This window comes from Aythya fuligula, chromosome 6 (genome assembly GCF_009819795.1).
Source record: "Aythya fuligula isolate bAytFul2 chromosome 6, bAytFul2.pri, whole genome shotgun sequence".
Taxonomy (NCBI): domain Eukaryota; kingdom Metazoa; phylum Chordata; class Aves; order Anseriformes; family Anatidae; genus Aythya; species Aythya fuligula.
In genome coordinates, this window is record NC_045564.1 from 13,101,952 (window position 1) to 13,127,202 (window position 25,251).

The following is a 25,251-nucleotide window of genomic DNA, read 5'->3' on the forward strand; positions in this document are numbered from 1 at the left end:
CAAGAGCACTCATTGTGCTATGATGGGGGTGGATTCTCACTGCAAATATGGCCTCAGACATCAGTGAAGCAGGGAGGGAGGTCTACATTGCTGATTTCTATCTTTTATACATAAAGAGACTTCAGGAGAAACCCTCTTGCAGAAGGATTAATATTTTACATGTCCCACATGGGATTACATCAGAAATGTAAAAATCTATCTATTTTTGTTTAAAAAATTCACACAAATAACCGTTAGCTCCTGCACTCCTCAATAACTCTGTCTGGCTGGTAGCTGTCCTTGCTTCTCATTATCCTGCTCTTCACCTACTAAAATTCACAAGGCACTTTGAGATTGTTTCTGCCTTTCAGATGAAGTTTGAAAAAGATTATTTGAATCTTCTTCCAGGGAAGCTCATGGAGCAGATTATCTTGAGTGTCATCACGCAGCACTTACAGGGCAAGCACGTGATCAGGCCCAGTCAGCATGGGTTTATGAAAGGCAGGTCCTGCTTGATGAACCTGATCTCCTTCTATGACAAAGTGACATGCTTGGTGGATGAGGGAAAGGCTCTGGATGTGGCCTACCTTGATTTCAGCAAGGCTTTTGACACTGTTTCCCACAGCATTCTCCTCAAGAAACTGGCTGCTCTTGGCTTGGACTGGCGCACGCTTCATTGGGTTAGAAACTAGCTGGATAGCCGGGCCCAAAGAGTCGTGGTGAATGGAGTCAAATCCAGTTGGAGGCCAGTCACTAGTGGCATCCCCCAGGGCTCGGTGCTGGGGCCAGTCCTCTTTAATACCTTTATCGATGATCTGGATGAGGGGATTGAGTGCACCCTCAGTAAGTTTGCAGATGACACCAAGTTAGGTGCGTGTGTTGATCTGCTCGAGGGTAGGAAAGCTCTGCAGGAGGATCCGGATAGGCTGCACCGATGGGCTGAGGTCAACTGCATGAAGTTCAACAAGGCCAAGTGCCGGGTCCTGCACCTGGGGCGCAGTAACCCCAAGCAGAGCTACAGGCTGGGAGATGAGTGGTTGGAAAGCTGCCAGGCAGAGAAGAACCTGGGAGTATTGGTTGATAGTCAGCTGAATATGAGCCAGCAGTGTGCTCAGGTGGCCAAGAAGGCCAACAGCATCCTGGCTTGCATAAGAAGCAGTGTGGCCAGCAGGGCTAGGGAAGTGATTGTCCCTCTGTACTCGGCTCTGGTGAGGCCGTACCACGAGTACTGTGTTCAGTTTTGGGCCCCTCGCTACAAGAAGGACATCGAGGTGCTTGAGCGGGTGCAGAGAAGGGCGACGAAGCTGGTGAGGGGCCTGGAGAACAAGTCCTACGAGGAGCGGCTGAGGGAGCTGGGCTTGTTCAGCCTGGAGAAGAGGAGGCTCAGGGGCGACCTCATTGCACTCTATAGGTACATTAAAGGAGGCTGTAGAGAGGTGGGGGTTGGTCTGTTCTCCCATGTGCCTGGTGACAGGACAAGGGGGAATGGGCTAAAGTTGCGCCAGGAGTGTTTTAGGTTGGATATTAGGAAGAACTTCTTTACTGAGAGGGTTGTGAGGCATTGGAACAGGCTGCCCAGGGAAGTGGTGGAGTCACCATCCCTGGACGTCTTCAAAAGATGTTTAGATGTAGAGCTTAGGGATATGGTTTAGTGGGGACTGCTAGTGTTAGGTCAGAGGTTGGACTCGATGATCTTGAGGTCTCTTCCAACCTAGACAATTCTGTGATTCTGTGATTCTTAAAAGCCCAGAAAACTGAAGGGCTTTGGCCTCAATTAGCGATTAAAAAGCCTAACACAGACCTTGGTACGTGAATATATCAGCAGAGGTACAAGCTTCATGGCACACAGTGGGGAATTATTATAGGCCCATGTGGGATGACAGAGTGCAGAAAAGCAAGAGGACATTGCAATCAAGGAACAGTCTTCTCACACGCCAGTGCGGAAGGCACGGCACACATTCACAAGAAGAGTCCCAACAGTTTCTCAGAAATGAGGAGACATAACATTCTTTGGACCAATACATCACCTGTCCCCTAGGTACTTAAGACCTATCTGAAAACAAAAGTGTGCGCAGCACAGCAGCATCACATGATTTTTGCTTTCATGTCTGACAGCGAGAGTAATTTGTTCTGCTATCAATAATGGTATATTCTGCACAACAAAAGCTGGAATTAGGTCACCACAATTTTCTTTTGTTCCTGTAAATAAGTCTACCTTCTTCTACTTCTTCTGAATGCAACCTCCAATTGCTTCCACTATTGTAAGCCAAACCTGCTCAAGAACAATTATTTCCATTCTATATTATACTGACCAGCCAATACCAGGTTATGTCAAATTTTTCATGATCAATGTTTCATCTTTTCAGCACAGCTATTACAACTGCATTAATATTTTGTGTTTCTTTTCTACCCTTCCATATGAATCTATAAAGTTTGCTCTGTGATCTCTTTTTCACTTCAATCCAAATGTTCAAATATATGGAAACAAACTGCCAGATGACTGATTATTCTTTCCTTCTCTCTATTTATCTGGATTTCCAGGCCTTCTCTTACATTTTTCACCTTGGAAATTGCTTTGCATTTTTCTGAAGTTTTAAATACGCTCACTGTATTTCAGCATCATGTTTTCACCCAGTTTTAAAGCAATCATTTTTTCTGCAGCACATCCCAGTTGGTGCACAGGAATCCTTTACTGAGATATAGAAAAAATAAATGTTGCATTTCTTCTCTCTCTCCTACAACGCTCTGTCAACCCTACTAAGAAGGTTACTTCTGCTGCATCCCAGTGTATTGGTTTTACATTTCTGCATCTTCCTCTGCACTTCTTCCCATCTGAAAAAGCACTATCTTTATTTCCCACCACAAAAACACAAAGAAAATCATTCAAAATCAACACAATTATCATAGCAACCAGCTTACAGTTATTATGAACAAACAGTAATTACAAGAGAGTCCAAGACTTGAAGCACAGGATGGGTCTGGTTAAACAACTGGTGCAAACTTGTGACAAAAGATAAAATGTCACTCAGCACCACGATGCTGGCAGTGAAACCAGAGATGAGGAGAGGCACAGGTCACCATCTGAACAATTTAGTGTAGCACTGAAGTTTCTACAAACTTCCTGATGAGGGAAGGGGAAAAAAAAGCCTCTCAGAATGAAGGGAAGTTAAATATATTTCCTTTTGGGTATCCCATATCAGTCCTGCTTGCTCTCTTCCGCCACCTGAACACCACGCTCTCCAGTTAAATCACTGCATGACAACTACATCAACTTCCCTTAGCTGTGTCTCTGTAAAAACAAAACCTTTGCACACCAGCAGTCTGAGAACAAGCAACAGAAGTGCTGCATCAAGCAATGCCCTTTCTATTTCCTGTGACCTACCTTTTCCTCAACAGCATCCAACACATATCCTATCTTCATCTTTTCTGTCACTTTCAAGACCCACTAGCTATTGCTAGAACCTTTCTCTACAGCAAATCATGTCAGTAGAAAAAAGTACTTTGATAAAATATATAAGCTCAATAAAACCATAGGCAACATTTTCAAAACATGTTGCATGATTTGAAAATGAGTTAAATGAAGACAGTATCTAATATGCCTCACATACTTCTGAAAGTGGGACACAGTATTTTGAAAACATTTATCGACACCTCATGTAATACTCGGTAGCACACCCCCAGCACTATAAATCAAGTAAATGCCCTCATCTACTTTCAACCTTCCTACCTGACGTACCCACACGAATCCCATATGCTGACTGTGCATGTATTACTGCATGAAAAGCTGCACAAGGCCGGAGTGCAACAGCCACAGAAGGGTTAACAGCCCCAACAGCTCCTTCCAGCTGCAGCTCAGAGCTCAGACACACGATTGAGTTACTGTGGCTTAACAAGTTATTGTGTTTCTGCTGAGCTACTGTCAATGACCACATATGTATTCGCTGCCTGTGACAAACACAATGTAAAATGCTTTAGCCTGACATCAGTGACAGAGACACTGACAGGCAAAAGCTGGCTCAGAAGACAGCAGCTCACCAAGAGCAAGGCAGCTGCTGGAAGGGCTTGGGACCACCTCAAGAAAACTCAAAAAAAAAGGAGTGGAGCAGAAGTGGCTTGTGGAGCACACCCAGGAATGCTTTCAGGAATGGCATGAGAGGGCCAGGAAAAGCCACACCAGATACTCCTCATCTCTTGGCTTCCCAGGGTGGGTGGCTGGGTTGGGAGCAGGGAACAAGAAAATGCTGAACCTTCTAAAACCCATGCAGAAAAAAAACTCTGGAAAAACTAAAACACCGGACTTAGTGTGAGCAGCACAGTAGCTGAAAGAAGGCCAGGGTCATAAAAAACTTTGGAAATCAAAGACCGCTTGCAACAAGGTGCAACCAGGCACATATTGGATGCAACCCAGCCTGCAGCTCTGGAGGCCCAACACCAGCCCTAGCTCGGAAGGAGATGTGCAGGGAGTCACCATCTAAGGAGCTATCACCTTGAGAGCAGTCCTGCCACCCCCATGCAAGGCTCAGGGTGTCTGCCACCCAACAGGAGGCACAAGAAGCTGCTTGGAGGCACAAACAGCCGCTAGATCTGATCACAGTGTAAGGACAACAGGAGGGGAGCTCAGCCCAGGAGACACCATGGGCTTTTACTTCTGCAAGGCTGCATTTCACACCAGAACAGCTTTGGATGGGGGAGAAAAGAACAATCAACCAGAAATATACCCATGACAAAAAGCACAGTCTTTACTGAGGCATTTGAACGTCTCCCTTGCACACCCATGAGCTCTGGGATGTCCTGTCAGCACGAAGTCTGGCAAGAAACACTTCTCTAGAGGGTCTCAAAAAACTCACAGCTTTCTGGTGGCACAAGCCCCACCAGAAGCACTTGTGTGGTGACAGTCCCATGGAAAGCAGGGGCAGGAGCACTGCATACTGGCTTACTGGTGCAAGAACACGAGCTGGAGGCGGATGCTATGTGAAATGTGCTCCAGCCCGCCAACTTTAGAAGTGGTGGTGTAAGCCCTGTTGTGACCATGCTTTCAGCAGCAAGTTAGGAGAGTCAAGTCCCAGCAGGACTAGGCACACATGCCACTTCCAGATGCCTCATCTTGTATCAGCAGTGGCTTTTAGTACAATTTTTGCTAGTTATTTACTAAAGTAGCAATGGCTTTTCCCAGTACTTTCTGCTAAGCTGTTACAGCTTCAGCTTTATCCATGTTTTTATACACAAGTATGAAATATCTATGAGTTTACGGAGTATTCTCTGTTTATATCTCAAGATAAGGTAAAAAATTGATTAGCACAACCTGTAGCTTGCAACCCAGAGTTGCCAGTAAGCACCTGTGACCGATCTGTGTTGCTGCAGAAAGGTTGCTCTTACTTTTTGAGGGCACAGAGCCCTCAAAATTGACAGCACTGAAGTTGTTCAATGGATCCAAAATGGCAAGTGGTACTATTTCTTCTGATTTCTCAGGGAAAGCACAAGAGTGATGCTTTTTTTTTTTTTTTTTTTTTTTATTTAATAAGCCATACACTGACTGTGCTTAGTACTGAGCAGATACAAAGAATGACACGGTTTAAGCCTCAAGGTGCCAATCTAAGTAGTCAAACACAACTAATGGACAGAAAATATACTTGCTGACCAAATGGTGTATTTTATAATAGCGAAATACTGAGTGGTTCAGGGACTTTGTTCTATACTTAAGATGAATACAGCAACATTTCTTGTAAGGTAGATTAAAAGCAATAGTCTTTGTTGAAGAGCAAGCATATATATGAATAAGAAAGATGCTGGCTAAGTCAATGAAAGATATTCCTGGGGGAGAATAAAGAATATCAACAGATAAAACATGCAACAGAAACAGGGAGGGAGCGATAGGTCTTTTAGGAGAATTTCTATCCTGTTCACAAAAAGAGGAGCAGAATAAGAGCAGGTGAGTGTGTGTACAAGCAGTTTGAGGTGCACCTAAACTCTGAAAAAGAACCTGATCTTTAAGTCTTTTGAAATCATTGAGATGCTAAACATTTTCCCACTCATTTGGTTCTTCCTTGTGAACAGCAGAATAAAAGCTGCTGCACTGATTTTTTCCCCACTCATGTGACTCTCCCCGAGATCTACATACTGCAATGATTACTCAATTTACATCTGATTTAGTATCTTAATACTTCAACTGTGATTTTACATAACATTTCTGCTTTTGTCTCTCATTTACCTAATTCATACATATATTGAGTAACGGGTTGACTAGAGGAAAGCAGCCTATTTCTGCAGGAGGTCACTTAGATTTCCATTGGGTTTAATGTTTTAATTTCTTTCTAGCTGCTAGCAAAATATATTTTGGTAACTAAAATATTGTATTTTCATTCATTTACATAATAGTGGACTGAAAACATCCTGCCTTCAGATATTCATAAGCCATAATCACTGATGGGAATGGATATATTTCACTTGAATATCTGAGGAAATAATTTCAGTATAGTGCTTTTAATTTTTTTTATTTCACACTCATTTTTCAGATGGGCATGGTCTATAATGACATTAATAACTTGATTCAAACCTGCATCTTTTATCAGGAAAAGACTCACTTATATTTTTTCAATCATCATCTAGGAAAACTCTAGAGGTAGGCAAGTCTTACAGCTAAATAAAATAATAATAAAAAAAAGATATCCAAACAACATCTAACTTAGCATTACCTTTCAGGGCATTCTGCTGGAGGCATATTTGTCAAAAACAACCTCTCCATAAACTATGCAAGTGTTTCTTCATTCTATCTCATTCTATTGTGCTGGATTTGAACAACTTATTTACAATTACAGATACTAATTACAGGGAGAAGAACAGAAACGGTCTTGGAAATAAATAAAAAATAAGGCATCTCACAAATTTAAAAGAGTAAGAGACTAACTTGGGCTAAGATAGATCTTGCAACAAGCATTAAGTGGCCCAACAATCAAAACCACCAAGTTTTAAACACAAAACAATGCCTATTCTGGAGAACTATCCTATGCCTTCCATGTAATGCTGAATTGACTGAAAAAGCTGCCCTTTGATGACTGTAAGCAAAGAAACATGGGAAAGAAAAAACTAAGAAGGAAATTTTATGGTCAATGTAGCCTAAGTTTATGACAAACTGAAGATGAAACATAGCCGTTTCATGCCACAAAACAAGAATTTTCCTGATGACTAAGTGTGAGCTTTGGACAGAAAAGACAGATGGCTCAATGTTCTTCCATTTATCTCAGGGGTGACAGGGAGTGATCACCAAGTCACTCAGGATCTTGCCCTGTAAAGAAAAATTTTGGTTCTAATGAGGTCAGTGCGTTCCTGCTCGTGAACTTCAATGAGAGCACGACTTCACTTTTGCTGCTAAATCTAAGAAAGTTTCAGCAGCTCTCTTTTTTTCCACATTAGTTCTACATTTGGTGAAATGCAGCAGATTACTAAAAGCAAATTATCACATTAAATTCCGTATTTTACTACATTATGCAATTTTCTCTGCTTGTAACTATCCTGTGTTGTTTTCTGAAGTGCCAATTTCATTAAAAAAAATAAAATAGGGTAGAAGGAACCCTCTAAAGGTCACCCTGTTCCATCTCCTGCTGAAAAAGCAAGGCTGACTACACTACCAGGTTGCTCAGCCTCTTGTCAACAGGATGTTCCTTGTTTTGTAGCAATGTGGATTAAATAGTGGAATCATTCCAGGTTTGTCAAAATTCCTTCTTTAGTGTCTTTCAACTGAAATGTTCTGATGCCTTTAGGAACTTCAGTCTCCTCCTGTAAGAAGACCTTGTATCTGCAGGGACTTTGCAGACCATAAGTAAGTTGTGGGCCTAGCTCTCTACGCTGATTTAAAGGGATTCCCAGGCTGCTATGATTTGTTCTTTTCAGTAAAAAAATATCTAGGTCAGGTATTCTGCACATCATACCTGAGGAAGGACAGCAGAGTCTGTATTAGGTAAGTACTCTGCATGCCTAACACTAGTCATGGTGCACTACTGGGCTACAATAAAATGTCTGTCACATAACGTGAATTTTACTGCAGGTTCATGTTTTCGAAACCCCAGAACCTACCCACTACCTTCTGTTCTGAATTCACCCACCCACATGTGGCCCAGAACTTTGTTCAATGCTAATTTGTGGCCCACACATCACCTGAGACCTGGGATCACAGCACTTCCTGATGAACCTTGAATCTAGCATCTAAAATTAACTCAAAAGGAGGATGTGATGACACAGGATCTGGCAGAGAGTTCAGCTTCAACTGTACAAATCATTAAGTCATACACCTCTACTGACACCTAGGCCAGCTGTCTTTAAATCTATGTCACATTATTTTTTTCCAGAAATCAAAATCCAAGCAGAAATGTGGCCTCTTTAGGCTTCAACATGCCAATGAGTTGTGCAACAGATGCACCTCAAGAGATTACTTTGTCCTACCACCTTTAGGAAAGAAAGTAGATTTAATTATTTATAATACGGTAGTAATGCAATATACTTGGGACATCTCTGCACAGGTACCTACCATGTGCAGTTCCCACTCACCTAGTGAGACCTCATGATTTTGCAAAACCACCTCTGCAACCGCATACATACTGTGCCTTAATTTGAATTAAATACTTGTAGTGGAAGGAGCAGGCCTAGCTCCACATGATAGGATGTATTTCCCGTTTCCTTATTCTACACTCAATGACATCAAACCTGGAACCTATTGAACAGAATCTCCCTGTTCAAGAACAGGAACAATCTCCGTCTGTCAGTCTGGGCTTCACATTTGCTCTTGTTGTTGTTTTCCTAATTACCAGTCTTGGACTAGAGAGCAAAACCGAGCTTTGACCGAGCAGAGAAGACTTCAAGCTTTTCAGTTATTTTGGTTTAAGCTTGCTATGGAGAATCACAAATGCAAACTGACTTCCTGTCCATCCCCATGAATTGTACTTTCATTTTTTTTCCACTGGAAACAGGAACAGGAATTCTGTGCTGTGGCTTTACTTCAAAGCGCCTGCCAAGGACTTCTGATAGATTGTTATAAATCACAATTGGAAGGGCAAGGTACGAAATGCAGCTTCCAAGTCATTCTTATGCTCTTATTGATTTTGGGGTAGGCCAAGAGCTGACCTACGGTCTGTACTGCATCTAAGAAATCCCTAAGCCAGATTAGTCTGTCTCCTAGAAAGCACTCTACTACCCAGGCTGGCTAGTACACTGGCCAGTTTCACTGTATTAATTTGGTCTTTAAAAGTTTCTAATAACAGTATTTCTGTTTTACAGTCTAATTTTTTAAAACACCAAGCAATAAAGCTCCCATACATCCAGAAAGCACTGCACTGGCATGTCCATGCAAGCAAGAGCCAGGCCATTGCCACTGGGCTGCTCGGACCTCTTGGTTCGGTGGGCAAGTAGCACAGCTTGTGAAAAGTGGTCTCCAGAGCAAAGTGGAACCAGTGCCTCAAAGATGAGCAAACCAAGGACACTTTGATGAGACTTTGGGTCTTACTTAGAGGGCACGGCTATGATACCTGGAGAGGGTTATTTTCAGCAATCTCCAATACATGGAACAGTACTGCGATAGTTTAAGAGAAGGACCAACTCCACATGCCATTTTGCCATCCACAGTGCGAAATGCTGAGGTAGGACTTGAGGCTGTGAGGTAGAACTCACATCCTAATATTTTCATACAAATGCCCTCCAGCTGTGTATTAGCCCTCTGAAGGAGCTCACAAACTGCTATTTGGTTCTGGATTCCACGTCACAACCTGTGAAAGGTAAACGTGAGTCATCTACCTCAGCTATTCATAACCATGCATCAGTTTCTCAGTGTTCAGTGGTAGTCTTTTATTACATGTTCTGGTATGCAGAGCAGCAGCAGACCTAAAATGAGAATCATTCAGAATCAATGGGTTGGGATTAATCTGTCCTCCTGTCCAGTGCAAGTGCTGCCACAGTAATAAACAGAAATCTGATAACTTCATACTGTCAGCAAAAAATGAAACTATGACCTTGACCTATGCAACATCATCCACTAACTTTTTCATAACTTCAACATACCATACTACACGACTATGATCTAATAAGAATCTAAAAGTAATTAACTGGAATTTTTGAAAACTGAAGCTTTAATCAAATATGTATTCTTATCAGGGTTGCAAGCCAGCAATAAATTGAAACATTTAAAAAACTGGGATCCAATCCAATCCGTGATCTGATCAGAGTTCAATGGTTATAATAAATTGGGAGTATTAAAACTGGGATCACATCCAACATTTTATTTTGTCTAAACCACAGGACCTAGCTGTGTTGCAAAGTCAGGCATACTCAATGAAGAGATATGCAGTGTTGGATTAACCCTTAATAAATAATGATGCACACGTTCAGAGTCCCAAAAACATGTGGTTTAGCACAGAGTGGAATGGTGAGAAGAGCAATTACCAACATTTTACTAGAGATCAATATAAACTATAAACAGCCATAATAATACTTTCAGACTTTGCAAGACTGTAACGCAAGCACAAAAACTACATGGGGTTGATAACATTTTTTGTGTGTATGAGTGCAGTCTGAGATGTACCACATTTAAAAATCGTACTTTCATTTTTGTAACAGTGAGTTTCAACTTTTGACTCAGAACAATTTGGCTTTCGTACCACACTGCCGTGGCTGTAACTATTCTTGTCTTCATTTTGATTTCCAGTAACGTAGAAATTGTTTGTAATTAAATATAATGAAGCAACTGCTAACAGAAATGGAATGGAGTTTCACTCACAAGTATTCTCTCATATAGAAATGGTCTCTAAATGATTTTATTTCTGTAAGATGCATTCCCTTCGTACAGGGATCTTGCAGCTGCAAAATTAAATCTCAGTTTGCCAAATATCAAAAACATATGTATTGATTTTTTAAACTATGGGAACAGGCAACAAGCACCAGAGCTGATAAGACAAGAGAAGCTCCCTTCAATTTCTGGAAGGTTTCTGAAAAGTAAAGGCAACTCAGTCTTTAATATGAAAACTAAAACCATTTAATTTTACCCAAATTTGAGATGCACTGTAACTTAAGCATTCGGTTCAGACATTCAGAAAGCAAGGGCCAGATGTTCTTTCTGCTTCTCTGACATTCCACTCGACAACTTAATACTATTAAAAAAAATCCTCAATTAATGCTAATATGTAGTAAAAAAAAAAAAAAAAACAGACTGATTGAACAAAATGAGTTATCCTCTGAACAAGTGCAGAGTACAGTTTGCTTTTTTTTTTTTTTTTTTTTACATAGGGAGCCTCCTTATTCACCAATGTATGATATGCTACTTATCAAAATCACCCCATTTTCAACAGAGTGCCATATTTTGTGAAAATTTATGTGAAGGGAATATATACATGTGAAGGAAATGTTCTATTCTGTTAGAAGAGAGACTCCGGTCTCAGCATGAATATTCCTGTACGATAATCCTAAATAAATAAAAAAAGAGTTTTCTTTCATTTACAGTCACTTTATTTGCATTTGAAAGGCAAACAAATTATTATGTGTAAAACTCAAGTGCCTAATATATTTATCTAGTTTGTTTTACGAAGATTTTCAAACTTCAGAAAATTTAAAGGCAACCCCAAATGAGTGGGAAAAAGATGGGAAGAAGGGAGGAAGAGAAATCTTGTTTTGAGGGAAAGAAAACAGGATCCCTTCCAACGTTTAATAATGTAGCGAACATCTTATTGTTAAAATGATAGATTCTGAGTAATTTATACAGAATGCACTAAAAATACAGATTTGAGTCAGCTTGATCAAAATAAACCTCAGACACAGCATTCGCTTTTTCCTTTTATGGGCAGATTCTAGACCTTTGGAGCACATGTTTTATTACAGCCAAAGTCTTTGAAGCAGGAACAAAATGTTGAGCTTATTTGAAGTAGGGCCTCAGTCCAATGAACCACTTGACTGGTGTCAGGAAGGACAAACCACCACCTCAGAGAACTGTATCACAAGCTAAGTCGTTCCTCCTAAACTAGCTGTGCCCTGAAGTTCTGACTTTCTCTGGTAAAGTTTCAGTGGTTTTGTATTGCTGCAGTAGAAAGGAAAGCTACGGGAGGTAGGGGGAGAAGGAGAAAATTGTGAAATTCAGAAGAGTGCTGACTTCATATTCAATTGGACACAGATAAAGCCATTACTAAATGAGGAATGCCTAACATCCTAAATTCCCTTTAACCACTTGAAGCCTGCAGAAGTAGCAGTCATATAATGAAGCACTGCCTTTGCAATGAAAGGAGGCCTGGGGCTAAGGTCTGGAACAAATTCCTAGTCTGACAGGGACTTTTTAGGAACCTGGATAAGCAGCTGCACTGCCTGCACATCATATTCCCACCCACGGGACACTTTTTTTTTTTTTTTCCCTGACAGATTTTGTCTCTGCTACCTCAACTGTAAGTGCTTGGGGCTGGGCCCAAGCTTCCCTAACAGCAACGAGCACAATGAGACCTTCACCTTGGTTGGGACTGTTAGGGAATACAAGCAGTAAGAAATAATAACGATGTCAGCATTTTAGTGCAGGATGCAGGGCTGCTTCAGAGAACTGCAGCTACAAGGCAGTACAGTACAGAGAGTCGTACTGAGAACTGAAAGATGTGGAATGGAAATAAGAATTGCTAGTCTAGAGAAATACTCAATTTTTTCACTTTTTAAGGTTCAAATCTTTAACTTGGTGGCCCATAAAAAGGTTGCCAGGCAAATCTGTGCTGTGGACCAATGTGCAGCAAGTTCAATCCTTTTGGGAAGCATCTGCATTACAGAGTAAGTGCTGTATGCTCTGTCTGCACACGCCTACTAGATCTAACACATTCTGGATGTGTCAGACTTGTTGCACATGCACTGTACAATTCTTTCTCCATGCAAGCAGTAAATCCAGCCTAGTCTGAGCATGATGGACTTATGTTCCTGCAAGCACACCTACATAAGATCTGATGTTTCCTGTCAGAGTCACTGAATTTGTACTGCACAGCCAATCCATAATCATGCACTGATAACATCTGTCAAAATTTCTGGAAAAAGGCTGTGTACAAGGAAATACAGAATTATGGCAGGCCTGTCTCTGGAATTCTGTGAGATATTATTGTACCTATTCAACACCAATCAAAAAAACTAACACCTTTGCAAAACTCCAAGTGACAACCTGCTCCTGTAAACTGGAAATGCATTTCCTTCTGAAAACTATTTCTCAGCTGGAACATATCTTGAAATGGTATTCTTTTTTTCTTTTTTCTTTTTGGTGTCTTTTTTTTTTTTTTTTTTTTTTTTTTTTTGGAGATCTGCCAAACATATAGTGCATGTAAAACCAACCTCCAAAACCATGCAAGGTCCACAGCTGCTAAGATGCACTCGATCATTAATCCTGTCACACCCAGCCCAAAAATCAACTACTCTGACCTCTTCTACCAGTGTCCAAAATGGACAGCTCAGCCTCTGAAAAAGATACCACTGAAAATCCTAAGTATTAGTTGATATGACAGATTCTGAAATATTTAGGTAGTCAGCATTAAAGAAAACTGAAGTTTAAGCAAACAAACTGACTTTAAAACTGTAGTAATTGGGATTGTGTCTGAACAAAATTACTTAGACAGCCCATCTTGGAAAAGTAAAATTAGGTATGTGTTTAAATTAATTTGAAAAAGGTTAGATGTCAGAAAAGCAATTTGTATTTTGTTCTAACTGTTAAATAGAGGATTTGTTCATGGGTATCAACGGACAAAAGCTGCATTTCTATCAACATTTCTGTAGTCCATTTGTTCTACTATTACATTCCTAGTAGTTTTAACGTAACTCGTTTGAAAACATGATTTGAAAGCATACTGATGCTTTAGTAAAATTCAGCAAAGGTTGGTTTTATAAAGATGAAACCAAGTATGCAGAACTGTAGCTAGTGAAGTCATAGAAGCAGAAGATCTATGGTGTGGATGTGCCACAAGGTTTTCTTTGCCAATATCTGCATTAAAATCTTGGAATTCAATTACTTTATACAATCACTAAATCTTGAGACAGAGCTATAAAACTTGTCTAGTGTTTTACTGAGTATCATCACTAGCTGAACAGTCAACAACAAAACAAAAGGACTGAATTATATTTAAGTCAAGTAATGTTTCCTTCCACTGATTTTACTCTATCTCCCAAACAGTTCTTACCCATATATGAGAACCTTATTTAATTTTCCTCCAGGAAAGATGGAGCCTCTTCCATCTTACGATTCAAGAAGGATTCAGGAGTCAGCCTGTAGACGTACTTACGTGTGCAAACATATACTGCCGTGCTCTTATTTCACTTAGAAAGCTGAAGTGACTTGACTGCTTTTACAGCATATGTTGCATAGCTTTGGGGATAACGCAAGGAAATTTTATTCACTCCTCGTCTCTCCCCCCTCTTTATTTTTTGATTTTAATCCTTAAGCCATACAAGCTGTATTACCTGATAGAAAATAGGGTATATTTCTATTTTCATGCATTACAGAAGAAGAGGCAAATAAGTGAGTTAAAAATATCATCTTGGTTCATCCACTTCTCAACACACCTGCTGTTCTCCATTTCAGTCACAAACTCTTCCAGGTCAAAACTGAAATCATTACTAGAGAAACCAGAATGATGAAGACATTGAGCTGCCAGTTTCTAATGCAGTCTTACCAAGTTACTGTCAATCAGCGACTGTAACTTTAAAAAAATAATACAACACTAAAGAAGTATTAAGAACAATTATCTCATGTCCAATTGGAATGTTAGACCTCTAGACAGAAGGGTTCATTCCTTGCAGCCTGCCAACATTTTACTAAATGACACTGGCCCTTTAACAGATGGAATACATGCTTCTTAGCTTGCCAGGATCCTAATAAAAGACACTGGCTTCTTTAAAATGAAGGACACATACCTCTCAAATTGCCAGTATCCAAATTGGGAGTCAGCAGTTTAAAATAAAGGCACTCATCAATCTGGCAAAATCAAGGACGTGATACAGAAATTTTAAAACAAATGGTACAAAGTTTCTCCTGACACTACTTAACTTGGATGAACTAAATACTTCAAACACTGGCTAGGCATATCCAGTAGCAGCAAGAAGCAGCACTGTGGCAATTGGATACCATACTAGCTTTTAAAATGAGTCAAATAAATATTAGCAGCAGACTTCAGTGGTCAGGGCCTGGATTTATTTCTTTTTCTCCATCCCGTCATCTCCCACTCCACTCATACAGCTGACTGTGCACTGCATGACTCAAATGAAAGCAGGATATCTTTTCCCTGGGCACTGATCAGCACCACAAAGGCTGGCCTGTACCACAGGGAAAGACCCAGAACTCCCAAAATGAACTGTATCTGCTTCCTTCCCATCACCCAGGAGCAGCGTTTTCCACTGAGGGAAATAAGCCTCTGAAAGCTTTCCCTGTGCACTGACAACCCATAATACTACAGCTTGAAAAGTCTTGCAGCAACTGCAGAAGCCTCTTGAAAGCCAGCAAGTATGGGCTCTAACTTTTCTGACAGCAGCTATCCAAAGGGAGCAAAGACCCTCACTGGCATATCATGGAGGACACCTGGATGAGTTGGGTTAGAGAAGCGGAGAAAGAAGTTTGCTGAGCCTTGTCAGCACTTACAGACTAACCCCAAACCCTGAATGGCTGAAATGGGTGAAAGGAGAAAACTGCAAGCTCCCCCTGTTTGCAGAAATCATGAAAATGATAAGATTGGGCATGAAACAGGAGCATTTTTATGAACAAGAGAACTGGTGTTACTCACATCAGTGGTTCCTTGTATTTCAGTCTCAGAGCCTTACTTCTGAAATTCTGCAACTCACTGCTGACACATGCCCAGTGGTACCTACGAACCTCAGATTCTTGTCTTGCCCAGCATCCCTTTCCCACCCCCTGAATGTCAGCAGACCCCTGCCTCTAAGTCTTCAGACTGACTGCATCTAGCTGAGCCTCTTTTCTTCCCATTGTGCCTGCCTACTCAACACTTGCTGACTAGATACTTCTGCAACATGGGGCTAGCCAGCAAACTCTTGTGCAGTAAAGAACATACTTAAGTCCAAAAACTACCATCTTATGGCACAGCCAGATGAAGCCAAAGATGTCTGATGTACTGGATCGGTTTTTCATCTGATGAACAAAAACGCGGACATGATTTACTTACCTTTCACGTTCATCTTTCATTTTCTCCAGCTCCTCTTCTTTAAGTACATCATGCTTTGGATTCCCCTTCTGATCTGTTTTCCCACTTTTATCTTCCTTTTTCTTTCCAAATCTGTTTAAGGTATTAAGGAAGGAGTCAGGAAGAAGTAATTACCAGAAGAAAAAACAGTACTTATCTATCATAAAGCACTGAAATTTTAGGCAATCACAACACTGTAAGCTTTTATCTTGACCACTCATAGATCCCACATAGCAAAAGAAGTACATTTTTAAATGGGCTGTGTGTAATAGGAAGGATTAGTTATGAACTGATTTGGTTCCCGAACTTTTGAAACATACTGCTCGAGAGAGAAAGCAGTGAAGCCCCACCAAACCCAAAACGCAAGCCACTGCAGGACTAAACTATTATTGCACATTTTAAAGTAGCAGAAGGTTGTTCTTACCACAGGACAGCTCTCTGAAAGTAATCTGCAGTGACTGTGGTGCCAGCACCCAAACTGGACCACAAATTCTGCTCTTATCAGTATCTATTATCTCTTAATCATATCTTGTCTTAATTTAAAGATTTGTTCTTTGTTTAAATAATGATGCATTCAGAAAGAATAAAATCTTGATATATTTTAAAGTACAAAACTAGACTGCTTTTAAGATCTCTTTTTAAAGTACTTGTGTTTTCCTTTCTGCCTGGGGATGCACTATACTTTAACATTTATGCAGTGAAAGTCCTCCAGAGACCCCCATCAGTTCTGGGGTCCCACTGTTTTATATGTTGCACTGAGATGTTATGTTGCATAACATAACAGCCCGTTTTATGCAGCCTGTAAAAGGTGACTAAACCAGGGAGCTACATATCATTTTTGGTGGAGCTAGACAGAATACTGGGGTCAAGTATGTCGTATCTCAAATATGCTTATGAATTATGGGCCAAAAAGTATAAAAACCTCCTCACCTCTTCCCCAATTTGAAATTCTCAATTCTGTAAGTAAATAAAAGATCAGTGTCTTCCACATAAGTTAGTGTCCTTTCATGCAAATCAATGACAGTACGTACAAAAAAGTAATGATTTCTCACTACTTACTCTTCTCTGTAAGTCTGCAGTATTGTCTTGGTGATCTTTCTTTTACCCTTTTTATTTTTCATGTCAGCCCAAACTGCCTCAAGTGGAACAGCTGAACTACTGTACATGTAGTTAAGTTGTAAATCATTGACTTTAGGTTTTTGCTCTGACCAAAGCAGAAATCTTTCTTGTCAGGCTTGTAAGTCAACAATCCAAATTTTTAGTGCATTTAAATCAATAATTATGAGCTTATGGTCAAATGAAGTTCTGACAGACTCTTCAGCAAGTCTTCCAGACAATAAGAATTTGGTTATATGTGTATATATGATGGGCACAAGAGACGGACATGTAGTTTATGGTGCAGACAAGAAGAAAAGCAAATACTACAGGCATTACCATGAGATGCTCTACTATTGCCTGTGCTGGGGAATAGGAAGAGTCACATCCCAGTGCACAGCTTTCTCTTGCCTTTTTCTTATATGTGACAAGACAGCTAGCGTATTACATTCTTCCAGGGATCCTCTGATCAATATAGATGCATACATGCACACACACACCCCATTTCCTACAAACCATCTTCAGTTCTTTTCTGATGGTCTCTCTTATATCAGTGCTTTCAGAAAGACAGCAGATACTTTCCATGCTTCTAATTTTCCTGAGTCAAGAGCAGCACACTAATTCCACTGCTGCTTTCCAAGTTCTAGCAGTCCCACCAGGCTGCGGAGCCATAAAACCCATCAGAGGGTGGTGGTAGCAGTGAAAGCAGCAGTTGGGAAACACAAGACAGATAGAGGTTGTTAAGAAAGAGTGAGAACATATGAAGTGAGGAAGGCTCATTACCCATGTGAAAAGCCAGGTGAAACTCTGCATATATTGCTCTCTACAGAGATGTCAGATAAACAAAGCACCTAACCAGACAGCCAAACAACAACTCTCCTTGGGATGAGCACCAGCAGGCTGCACCTGAAAACACCCTGCTTTTGAACACTTGCACATGCTGTGAAGGTCTCATGGCAGTTTTCTCAAGGGAGGCTGTATTAGCACTTACATCTTGGTCGTAATCCAAGTCTGGTACTTTGTTTGTATTCAGTCTGCTTACTTTTCTCCCACAATTTTTCAATTATGATTTTGTGGATTCTCATATTTGACTGTAGTAAGTATTGATTCTGAAAAGAGTATTCTTGGGCATATTGTACTGTTGAAGGGAGTTAAAGCTGAATATGTTGCATACTCAAGAGAAATGAAAAAAAAGAAATGTTCAGCATGCTTTCTTTTCAAGACTAGTATTATTTCTTCCTTATGAAGAAAATACATTTTAAATAAAATAGTGACGATTTTGATTGTAACAACTGCAAGCATCATAACTCTCAGTAAAAATAGTGCTGTCCATTGGTAGAGCTGCTCTAGCTAAAAATTAGCAAATTCCAGTGTAATTATAAATCAGGAGTAGTGAGTTGGTCTTGATGAAAACACTTGATCTGTTGTTTTGGGGTATTTTTGTTGTTGTTGTTGCTTTGTTTTATTTGTTTTTCATGTTATATTTAGCTTCACATGGGATTTGTGAAGACTTACAATTTTTACCTGTTACACTAAGTATGCAGCATATAGCTAAAGGCTAGGAAACGTTGAGGTTTTTAGCCTCTTGTGCACATTGCTATATCATAAAAATCCATTGTTTTTTATTATTATTGTAATATGTTTTCAGCTCAAAAAAATCTTGCACAAACATTAAAGAATAAAAACAACAAAAAATTAACACTTAAGAAAACCAATATAGAGCACAAAGCATTAAGCCACACACACACAAACAAAAAAAAAAAAAGGAAAAGAAAAGAAGTATCACGTCTTCCTGAAATTATACACCCTGTCCTAAAATTTATCTTCTGCTCACTGATGTGTTCTAATTGCCATGGGCTTCCGATGATAAAATTAACTTCCACCCATTGTAATCTTGCATGGTTTTGTGCATTACAGGCTTAATGGTTCTCTAATGCTTATAGAAGAATAAACAACAAACAAATAGAAACAAAAACCAACAACAAAAAAGTTTGCTGCCCAACTGGGTTTTGATGCTATTCTCACTGAAATCAGTGAGAGGCCCGCTACTCTCTTGAACAAGGGCAGGATAAAATCTATTGTCAAAAGTATAGTATAGAATTAATTAAATCCATATTAAAATTCTATGAAAACTAAATGGTTTTAGGACTTAAAAGTTTCCAGTTCTCCAGGCAACAAATAATTGGAATACATTAAAATCTACCTTCCATAGTATATGCTATTGACAGAAGCATTATTTTCATCATTGATGAAAAGATTTATGGCACAAATTTTTTAAAAGTTCTGTTTGCTATCCTGAACACAGCAAAATTCTCTTTTAAGTTAATCTCTCTCAGAATTGTTACGCTGAAAACCTTATGTGCAAATGGAGAAACGTAACAGGAAGACCTGAAACAAATGGATTGGTTGCATCCTCTCATTCTATATACATCTATAATCAGTTTATGCCAAATGAATCCACTTCTAATCATAATGACTGAAAAGAAATAAACTCGTAACTTCCCAGGTTGTTAGAGCAACTGTCCCTGTTCTCTGACTATCTGCTGCAAATGCCTGGGTAGTACTGCTACAGAAGAGAAAACCTAATAACCTTAGCATACTTTTCAGCTGAGAAAATTAATATTCCAACTACTCAGAGCACAGTCCTGGAAACAAAAGTATAAAGGGATTTTCTTTAAGTGATCAGAGTGATACATCCTTACGGGAAAAGTCCATATGCAACAGTTGAGAACATACTGTAGCTTAGTGAAGGATTATCCTATTTCTTTGAATTTCAAAGGATGCCCTGCAAATAACTAACATTTTCCCCTTAGAAGCATTAAATGAATACCGAGTGTACATCATCATCTCGCAGTACATATTAACATTCAATTGGCTATCGTATAAAAGCACACATATGCTTCATTTCAAGGCTTTTATCCCCATTTTAAGGGATAAAAGTTAGAACAAACCTTCTATAGGCCTGCTCTGTTATATTTGGGATAAACGTCTTATATGCAAGACCTAAAGCTGTGGTCATGGCAACACCATTTCCGCGTGGAGCTGGGAGCTTCCAGATCTCAAACATGTTGATATTTGCTTCAAGGATTAAAAAGCAGGCAGGTCTGTGAAGTCCCAGACTTGTAAGGAGGAGAAACATCTGCTGGGTAGAACCCCAAGCAGCTTGCTGACTAAATTCAGCAACTTGGATTTCTTAGTTAATTTGGTTGCCCTAGATCAGTAGGTGTCACTGCAGCCAACAGGGTACATAATGGAACTGCAAACATCTGCACGGAAATAATTCAAGAGGGCATATGACACAGTCAAGCAAGATACACAGCCTAACAATGTCATAAAGCCTTGACATCTCCAGAAATGATCTGTAAAAAAACAGAGTGATTTGTAAAGTACATATAACAAAAGCTCTGGCTCCTAGTCATTTCACAGCAAATGGGGAAAAATGCTGAGATTATTAAAGCAGCTCCCTTATGAAAGACTAGAAATAACCCTTAAAATTAAATTTAAATGTGAGTAAGAATGAATGAGTGAACAAGAAAGATAAAGATACTAATAAGGTATGATTTTCAGGTCCACACAGGGACTATAAAAAGCTTATTAACTGCCACTACTGCTGTGTGTTTTAAGTTATTTTATCACGCAGCTTTACAGCAGAAGAAATACCCTAGAAGCAGCGCTGTGCTTTGATTAATCACTTTCATACATACACTTTTACAGAGTATTAAATATTTCCATAAAGATCCTTAGTGAGTCACACTTGTTTGTGATTACAGACCAGGCTCATTTTACATTTATGTTAATAGGAACATTAATGAAATACTTCTTTTACATTTTTTGTGGCTCTCTAAATATCTAAAAGGTTTGTTATTAAATGTTTACTTATTGGACAGAAGCATGCCATTGAGTATTATACTAATGGATCGAGAGCTTTGCAACAGCTGAAGAAATACAGAAAGACGAGAATATGTTTGGGTAAAGGCTGTGAATTTGAGAGCAGAGCACACATGGCAAGGGCTGGGCAGCACTGTTCACACCTTCACCAGTATCCAAGAAGATGGCCGTACTTTCATGGCACGAGTTAAACTTTTGTGGAAGGGCAGCTCTGTGCCAGGGGCATGTGTGCATCTCTTGTCCTTGCCCCACTGCCACCCCCACTCACCACTGACCGCATCCAATTCTCTATCCCTGGTAGATGGTGGACCTGGAGACGGCCACATCAGCTTCTTCTGCTCACAGCTTCGTGGTTCACAGGCAGGTGAACCGTGATGGCAGTGCCTCCACCTCCAGGGAGGAGGAGAGGAAGGGGCAGGCAGGCAAGTCCACTGCGGGGCTGGGCAGTGCTGTGTACAACACCCAGACCATTTGTTCCTCTTTATACTCCGGATCTCAGCACTGTGGTGGTGTTGAAAGAGTCCCTTCCATCCCACCCAACAGCCAGGTGGTCACTCCATCAGGCTCCCACCGAACCACCCCAAAAAGCAGGTAAGGCGGGTATGTGCAAGCTTAGACAATCAAAACTAGCTTGTATGGGAAGAGAAAAATAACCTAACCTTTGTTTTATTATATCAACCAAGACTCAAGAGGCACAACTTGTTAACATGTCCAGCGCTATAATTATTATTTGTATTTCACAAATTTAGCTAAGCTTTATGACAGTGACTGTGCTTATGTTTAGCCATCCTCAAATCACTTTGGGAGATAATCCACATTATTCTAATGCTGTGATCGGCATTTAACTGGTTATGGTCAGCCGGAAAAGAGAAGGTTATACAGATAATGCAAATACAAAGAAAACCACATTATTAACACCAGTATTTTGTTGCTCCTGTTTTGTTATGTCAACGTTAAACTAAGTACTTTTTTTTTTTTTTTTTTTTAATTTGCTATAGCTAACTACTGGAGCTAGACTGAGCTTCCAGATCCAGTCTAATGGGAGTAAAACTTATCTTTCTAACAACTCTCATTAAACACAACCTCCCCCCAACCCGTTTATTTCTTTGATGCCCAAATTAGCATCTTTTCTCCAGCATGCTGAATTAATTAGTACAGTGACAAAGAATTAGTACAGATAGGATCAAAGCTGAAACCGTATTTATCTGGAATTTGAAATTAAGAGCAGAGTATATTAACCCTCAGCATTTCATGGAGCTTTCCACATGGCATACTTAGTAAGCCTTCCAGGAGTTCATTCAAAATAAATCAACAGTGCAATTTTTTTCCCACCAAAGTCGTGCTAAAATGAAAATGAATTTGCCAAGAAGTCTGCTACAACGGGGAACTGCCTTTAATGCATAGCCTTCCGTACTACTTATTATGTAACTTGTAGGTATCAGTAGAACAAAGCAAACAAAGCTGAAAAAAGACAGTTAATCACATCTGTATTAATGCCTGGATCATTGCATTGTTCACAGACTTAAGGGCTAATGAAAGAATTCCCAGCACCAAACCTGAAGAACTGCTTGCTGTAACTCCTCACAGGTAAATAACATCTAATCTTTGATGAAATGAAGAAACTTGGAAATGAAATGTCAAACAAAAGCCCTAACTTACACAGTAAAGCTTAGTCTGAAAGCATCAACCATATGGACTGCAACAAAAGAAAATCTTCACTGCCAGTATCATTGTCTCAAATATTATCTGTGTTTCAGTATCAGATAAATGATTGGAGATTGTTTGCCGGATGAAATGCAAGAGGTTCCTCTTCTGCATACAAACCACAGAACGAAATCAGGCAATCTAAATAAATACCCTGAAATCTTGAAATCTTTTTAACCATCATCTTCGCTAAGCCTTTATGCCCCACATCCTTACCGTTTAAATGTCAAACTTGCCCCTGATTTATATAGATGCCAGACCACGCTGAAGTACTGCAACTCTTTCTGGTAACTAGGTATTAGGAAATCCTTACCAGTGGGGTAGCTCTATCCAGCCCTACCATAGACCCAATGTAACTTCTGCAGGATATGACGTGACCAGAGACAAAAACCGAGGAACATGATGGTACCCTAAGACTTGGGCTACCCGAGTCACAGGTGGTTGCTACAAAACCACAAGTCCCATCTACAGAACCCATGGACTGGAGCAACTCTCCCTGGCAACTATGCAAGAATAGACAACAGAAGGCAGCCTGAGGAATCATCATTAATATTTCAAGAAACTTATTTCTAGAAAACATGCAGAGGTAGTATGAGTTTTGGAGATAGTGTTTATTAAGAGGGGTCACTGTTATTATTATCTGACTGGGAAACTTGTTACAGTGAATGACAGCTTTCCACCTGTGTCCAAGAAATGATGCTTAAGTCATCTGACGACCATGTTGCTGATTTGTGGTCGCTAGTACAAGAACTCTGCATCCTACATCACTTCCACAGAGAAATAAACACATACAGTAATATAACACAGCTATGATTTACAGCTTGGCCAGAAGAAGGGAAAGTTGATTTATAGTCTGTCCAATCCATCAAGCCCTACCAGCTTATCCACCAGGCAGCGTAATTACCCTCCACCCAAGAAACTATTCCCATATATTCTTATTTTTCCCTGCTTTCATATAACATTATCCATTTCTCCCCTCTCTGTTCTACCCTACAGGAAAGTAATTTCTTCTGAAGTGAATACTAATTCTCTCCCAGTGCACAGAAACAGTGCACAGAAACATACCCGACCCTATTCTACATGAAGTTAGCAAATGCCAACACTAGGGGAAACAGAAAATCACACCCATGTCTTGGCCATGGTGAGAAAAAGAAAAGGACAGAGTACTAAGGTCTTCTCCCCTGACTCTGCTTTCTTAATGCCCATTTTCTCATCCCCACACTGAAGAAAAGAGACGAGAAGCAGGCAGTTAGGACAGCTATTAATTTTTCCAGGAATTTGTTATCCTCTGTCATGCAGGAGAAAGATAAATGCAGTTTCTGACTGAACCTATTCCTCTGAGGTTCAGTCAATAAGACAAAAAGTAGGAGACAGAGACTCCCTGTGCAGTCTGCAGGCGCTGCCAGCTGCCCCTCTGGGACTACTTGCTGACTCGGTGGATTTCTCAGATTGAGTTTGGAAATTCTGCAGGGTCCAGAGAGAGACAGCATCCCTCGGTGTCACACCAGCACCTTCAGCCTTAACAGGTAAATGAGACAGGGAAAAGACCAACTGAAGTGAGGGAAAGAGGCTTTTTTTTCTCCTTCTGTTCTCTTTCATGCTACCTCCTCATCTGTTCTGTGCCTCTTCCCCTATTACCAGCAATACAGCCCCAGAACTCACTGATGTATCAACTACACATGCATGTATAGCATATGCATATTTGTAAGGGGAAGGATTTTTCCATTTTTCTTGCATCGTGATTCTCATGGTACTTGGTGCTTTTCTTATCATTTCAGCTGCTGAGACATTATATGAGAATCTCCATTCACACCAGAAAATTGTTTGCTCAGCCCTTTTGGCTATGGAAAACACTTGGACCCGTGACATTCTCAGAACTGCAGATACAAAACTTGTGAGGCAAATTAAATACATGACATTTGCAAAACAAAACTGAAAACCTGCTACATTTGCACTCAGAGTCATGATACTTGGAAGTGTCAGACTCGCTAATTATCTCACAACAGCAGTACTCACCTCCTCGACCACACCGTGTGCTTTCCTCTCCTTATGTGCCACAGCGGGGATTTGTTGGGGCTTATCTGACTTTCATGAAGAGAAACTGCTCATTGCAGGTTCCAACAAGATCTCCAGGAAAGCCTGACTCTTGAAAAACAGCAGTAACAGAGGAGTCCCCTGTGTTGTGCTTGAGACAACACCTAAACCTTCACAGAAGTCCCTTTCTCTATGGAAATGTAGTCACACTCTAATCATCATTCATGCTGAGCATGTATCACCACACCCATTCTACAAATCTAAGAAACTGAGGCACAAAGGGCAAAAACAGCTTGCCCAGATTAAGAAATCCTATTATCTTTCTCTGCTAATCTCCTCCGAGCTGTAGTTACAGTAATGCTACATATCCACCTGCCTTGTT

General features: G+C 40.2%; 1 protein-coding gene across 1 annotated transcript in view; it reads right to left on the reverse strand.

Annotated features, from left to right (window-relative positions):
• LOC116490624 (partitioning defective 3 homolog B-like) overlaps positions 1 to 20,310 on the reverse strand; it is a 100,926-nt gene extending 80,616 nt beyond the window's left edge. The window contains exons 1-2 of the mRNA XM_032190003.1: positions 20,195 to 20,310; positions 16,131 to 16,241 (exon numbers count right to left, since the gene is read on the reverse strand). Coding sequence (XP_032045894.1) covers positions 16,131 to 16,241; positions 20,195 to 20,310 — 227 coding nt within the window. The remainder of the gene's footprint in view (positions 1 to 16,130; positions 16,242 to 20,194) is intronic.
• Between the last annotated feature and the right edge of the window lie 4,941 nt (positions 20,311 to 25,251).